General features: G+C 34.7%; 1 protein-coding gene across 1 annotated transcript; it reads right to left on the reverse strand.

The window, feature by feature from the left end:
• Window positions 1-2,807: 2,807 nt before the first annotated feature.
• LOC145833530 (kelch-like protein 7) lies at window positions 2,808-5,029 on the reverse strand. The gene is made up of 3 exons (XM_082940701.1): window positions 4,819-5,029; window positions 3,602-4,349; window positions 2,808-3,483 (listed from the first exon to the last, which is right to left on the reverse strand). Exons 1-3 carry the CDS (start codon window positions 5,027-5,029, stop codon window positions 2,808-2,810), a joined length of 1,635 nt encoding a protein of 544 aa, XP_082796827.1.
• Window positions 5,030-6,000: the final 971 nt, after the last annotated feature.

Genomic DNA, 6,000 nt, shown 5'->3' on the forward strand with positions numbered 1-6,000 from the left:
CCATTCATGCGCATTTATTTATTTATCACTTTAAAAAAAAATCACTAGAAGTGGTTATACATACAACATTGCTGCTGCAGCCTTCTAATTAAAGCTGCAGCCATTCTATTAAAGTTAATACTTTAAGTCTTTTTTATTTTTACAAAACTTTTTAGTCTATAATATAAAAAATTAAACTTAGAGTATGACAGATATTATAGTATTTTATTGCATATAGGATTTAATTGCATTTATATTTAATACAAAATCAGTAAATAAATTTCATACTGATAAAGTAAAAGCAGATTTTATTTTGCGTGTAAAACATTTCTTCTACTTTATATTCTTGAGTTTTATTACGAAGTTTTAAAAAACTCGGTTTTGTGTTAACTCTGTTATGAAAATAATGTTTAATTTTCAATTTTTAATCTTGCAACCTATTAAGTCGCCAAAATAGCGCAAGTATTAATTTTTTTAAGCATAAAAACGTAAAATAAGAACCGCATTAGAATTAAGAACTACAACAGCAGAAAAGTTGCTTTCGATAACGTCTGAGTTTTAGTTTATAAAACAAATTTTCCTCTGTATTTACATCTACTAGTTTATTGTTTTGATGTACTGAATGATTGATCTAAAATGAAGATTGTATTTTTTAAATCAGAATGTTACTGAAGTTTAAATACTATGTTTATATGAGTTTTTATCTTTTTAGTCGTAAAATTGCAAGTCATTTTCTAATTTTTATTACTCGTTTCAAGTTCTAGTACTAAACTGTGTTTGAGATTTTCCATTCGAAAGTAATCAAAAATAAATTTTCGTTAATTTTGGCAGTCGTATTTTGTTAAAAAAATTGCTGCTTTTGTATCTTTGTGAACGTTGTTTGGTATAAACAACTAGTTGTTGTTTATTAAGCACAGCTTTTAAGCACGGCTAACACCTTGCTATTGCTTAAAAACGAGCATGTTTTTTATAAGTACGACGATGAGAATAGAAGGTATAAACATTACGTGTTTCACTTTATTTTATGAAGTCACGATCAAAAATTCCTGCGGTCTTTGTTTTTAAAGTTAATCAATGTGATTGTTGCTGATTCTACAAAACCGGTTAGAAGACAGGAAACCGAAAAGTTTCCTAGAAAAATAAGATCGTTGTCCATACCAATAAAGATTGAAGTTTCACAACAAATCGTTTCCTCCCTTATTAACCACCGTGTCATTTTGTCGCTGTGCTAAAGTGACCCTCCGTGTCATTTTGTCGCTGCGCCAAAGTGACGCACCGTGTCATTTTGTCGCTGTGCCAAAGTGACCCTCTGTGCCAAAGTGACGCACCATGTCATTTTGTCGCTGTGCCAAAGTGACCCTCTGTGCCAAAGTGACGCACCGTGTCGTTTAGTCGCTGTGCCAAAGTGACCCTCCGTGTTAAAGTGACGCACCGTGTCGTTTTGTCGCTGTGCCAAAGTGACCCTCTGTGCCATAGTGACGCTTCGTGTCATTTTGTCGCCGTGCCAAAGTGACCCTCTGTGCCAAAGTGACGCACCGTGTCATTTTGTCGCCGTGCCAAAGTGACCCTCTGTGCCAAAGTGACGCACCGTGCCAAGGTGACGGACCGTGTCATTTTGTCTCTGTGCCAAAGTGACGCACCGTGTCATCTTGTCGCCGTGCCAAAGTGACCCTCTGGGCCAAAGTGACGCACCGTGTCATTTTGTCGCCGTGCCAAAGTGACCCTCCGTGCCAAACTGACGCACTGTGCCAAGGTGACGCACTGTGTCATTTTGTCGCTGTGCCAAAGTGACGCACCGTGTCTATTTGACGACCGTGTCATTTTGTCGCTGTGTCATTCTGACCCGCTCCCACTAAGTTTGTTCTATATTTTTAAACCACTTAATATTAAATGTAAGAACTTCTAGCACTCAATCGGGATGTATATATAAATTCTATTACTCCAAAAGACAGGAATCAATTATTTGCCTAGGTAGAAATTGTAATGAAAAAGCAAATGTTAGTTAACATAATAAAGTGAATCGGTGTAATGAAAATTAAATGTTAGAATACATATTTCTTTTAAAGCCAGTAATACAAAAAAATGGTTATAAAATAAAATACTGATGTTCCTTTAGAACAAACATAAAAAGTATATAGTGAACGTAAAAAAGTCATTCAAAAAAACTTTTTATTGCTTAATGTACAAAGAAAAACTCTAAAAATTTAAAAACTGTAACTCTATTTTAAATGTTATTTTTAGAATATTTTGCTCTCCTTGTTTAGTTTCCTAACAATAAATTCAAATGACTTATTTTTATTGAGACTAAAGTAAACTAAATAACTAGTTTTATTTATTCAGTTACATAAGTAAATAAGTGCTTTCAATAAATGAAAGCTGGAACACATTCAAAAAAGAAAATCAAAACAAATATATGCATTTGTTTGTATATTTTTACCATACATCGTAAAACTCAAACACTTTATCAACATTCTCTAGTAAAAGATATGTATAATTAATTACAAAAAACGCTTGTATATATTTTAAAGCTAAACATACATAGCTAAATAACATGTAATCCACAAAATTGTAAAAGTTCATCAACAAAAATTGTTCAAAAATCAACAAAAAAATTTTAAATGATTTAGATATCGAACAAAATAAACATGCGAAACAAACAGACAAAAGCTATTTAAATCATTTGCAACGTAACATATTTTCAAAAGTCAAATGAGTATTAGGCAAAAAACAAACTTCAACTTGATAACGTTCACAACACCTAAAAATGTGCATAAGCTTAAAAATTGCAACTTTTAAACTGCTAAAACCAAATATAAATGCTAAAAATTTTAAACATTTGCAACTTTAACGCAACAAAAGTCTCTCAAATTTTCTGTAACGCAACCACCACCACCGAATACCTCCCACTCGTTTTTAACCGCGTCATAACAAAACAGCTTGCTCGAATTATCATTTAACACGAAAATTTTCCCGCCAACACTCAACACTTTGCACATGAGCAGCTGCAGACATTCTGGCCGATTTCCAACCACCGCATTGAAGCAGCCGGCGTCGAAATCGTAAAACTCAATGCTGTCGTGCAGGAACCCCCCGACCATGTACAGCCGCTGCCCCACCGCCACTGATCCGTGGTCGTACCTCTCCTTTCTCATCGACGGGAACTTCCCCCACTTGTTGGCGATCGGGTCGTACGAGGCGCACGTTCGCGCGCTTTGAAAACCGCCAGAAACGACGATTCGGTCACGGTACACCGCGCACGCGGAGCGGGTCGCGTACTTCCTCATGTTCTTGCCTTTAGTCACCTTCCTCGTCTGCGGGTCGAGGATCTTCACCCTGCGCTTGTTGCGGTGCACCTTGCACTTGTTGCAGTGCTCAACACTGCACTTGTCGCCGTGCACAGGGCACTTTTTGCGGTGCACCCCGCCGAAAATGAAAATCTTTCCCATGAAGGCGCACGCGCAGAATTTTTCGTTTTCAATCTTGACCCCTAAAACCTGCCTCCACCTGTTCCGATAAAATTTTACTGTAAAAATACACAATTTATTTCGTTTTGATAACTGGTTATAAACATGAAAAAAACAAAAAGTGTTTTTTAATATCATATTTACTTATTCTACTCAACCTGTTCTTTGCCACATTGTAAACGTCCACGGTCTTCACTGGTTGGTCCTGCTCGTCGTAGCCGCCCATCAGGTAAACTTCACCCGCCACTTGGAGCGCTGTTGCGTTGCGGCGGGGCGTTGTCATGAGGGGCAGGGTCTGCGTCTTGCGTTTGAGGTCGTTTGCCTTCATTATTTGCGAGTTCCTAGTAAGCCGGTTCTTTATTACTCCTCCGCAAACGTACAAGTAGAAGTTTTCATCGCTGCAGTAGCGCTGAGGAAAGTTCGCTTCGTCTTTTGCATTTTCTACCGCTTTCCTGCAATTCGCAAAGTTTTCTCTCTCCGTGAGATCGTTGACTGCTTCTTTGGAGAGCAGAGGCAGACGCGCGGTTGAAACCAGCTTTGCGGCGAACTCGGACCTCTGCTGCGGATTATAATTCACCCAGGACTCGGCCGCCAGGCAGACCTGCATCTCGGACGTCACGCTCAGCTCGGGATGAGAGAGAATCTCCTCCACCAGGTCCGCGTCGAGCTTCAGAAACTTCTCGTCTTTGACGACTTGCTCGAAGCAGCGACCGATGAAGTTTAGAACGAAGCGTTTGGCGGCAAAGAGGCAGTACTTGTAGGAGAGGTGGAGGTAGAAGAGAGCCGTTCTGAGGTTGATCCTCTGCTTGATGAACTTGAAGCAGATTTCTTGCAAGTGGTCCGAGCACAAAATTTTGGAGGCCCGAATCACCGGCACTAAGTTGTTGTCGTTCAATCTTAGAAGACCTGTAATCGATAAAAATTAACTTGTTAAATGCTTTAAAGTAGAACTTGAAACTTTTAACGAACATAAAAAGACTTTGATAGGTATGATGTGATAAAAATAGTTAAAGTTTAAATAAAAAGTAAAATGTTTTGAAACAAAGTTTAGTTTTAAGACAAAAAGATTGGTCTAATTAGTTAAAAACAACAGCTGAGTATAAAAATTTATAACATAAAGACATGTTTTTTGTTAGATCAATGAGAGAATTTCAATTAACTAAAAAATAGTTCATCCAAGAAAACAAGACAAAGACAAAAAAGTTTTAAAACATGGTATAATCTTTTATTCAACCTAAAGAAGTTTTATTAACAAAAATAAAGTTAATAAGTTATTCATAAATTTCTAAATAATATTAAAACATGCAATATCACTTAAAACACTTTCATTTTTCTTAATATTGTAAAATTATTGTTTTCTTAAGCACTTTCTCACCAGTATAAAAATATTCCATCAACAATTCTAGCAGTTTTGCATCAACTAATTTTACACCTTGTTTTCTCAATTTATTAATTATTTGCTTGTCTCCAGATGGTTTGTCATATTTAGCAAGCACTTGAAGAAAACTTTTAGACTTTTTAATTTTTACCTCATCTCCTTCAGACCGATCTTCAGATAGTTTGCGTTTTCTTAAACTTTGGTCCATTTTTAAGTAATTTGGAAAACTTTTTATAAATCTAAAACAAAAAACAGTACTGATTAATGACCATACTTGTTAAATCTAATAGCTTTATTTAAATATTAATTACTCGAATGTTACATTTTAATTTAAGACAAACTAATATTTGTTAAGTATTGAGTGTTCAGTTTTCATCCAGCAATAGCATTCTGACAACACTTGTACTAACTACTTTTTAAAAATTGCCTATATATACAGGGTTGCCACTTGCTTTTTCAAAATAAAATTTCAGGTTTTCATAACTTCTTCCAGGTTTTAAAAGTATACATTTTTGGGTCTATTTTTAGTTTAAAGTTAAGTTTAAGGTAAGAAACTGTTTTAAATAGTATAAGAACATTGAAAAGATACTGTAAAGCTACTTTAAATATGTTTTTTAATAAAAAAATTTTTTTGATGATTGATAATTACTACTGAACATGTGAAAATTGTAAAAATTCTAAGACTTTTTCAAAATTTCTCAAGTTCCAGTTTTTTTTTGCCTAAATTGTCAAATTCCAGATTTTTCCAGGTAAAGTGGCAACCTTGTATATAAGAACTTTTAATTTATTTGTATCTATTACGTTAAAAAAGAGTTCTCTTGTTGTAAAATTGTCTTGGAATTTATAATAGAATGGCAACGGATGGCCCAGGACAAATTTTTTAACCAAAATTATATTTTAAAATAAATATTTTGAAATTTGCACTAATTTGACTTCAGTGCACAGTAGTGTTTACTAAAGGTTTTTTACAAATTAGTTTTCAATTTTTTCATCTTAGTTTTTATACTATGATTATAATTTTTAATTTAGTTGATCTTAAATGAATAATTTTTAACAATGAAGGCTTGCAAAAACTTTTTTTTTCTGGTAAATCCACCATACCAAATAGAATAACTTTTTAGTCAACTTTAAACAGTTTAGGAAGAGCCAAGACTGTTTAAATATTGATTTGAATTATAA

The sequence above is a fragment of the Thalia democratica genome, chromosome 4, assembly GCF_965202585.1.
Source record: "Thalia democratica chromosome 4, ktThaDemo2.hap1.1, whole genome shotgun sequence".
In the NCBI taxonomy this organism is placed as follows: Eukaryota; Metazoa; Chordata; class Thaliacea; order Salpida; family Salpidae; genus Thalia; species Thalia democratica.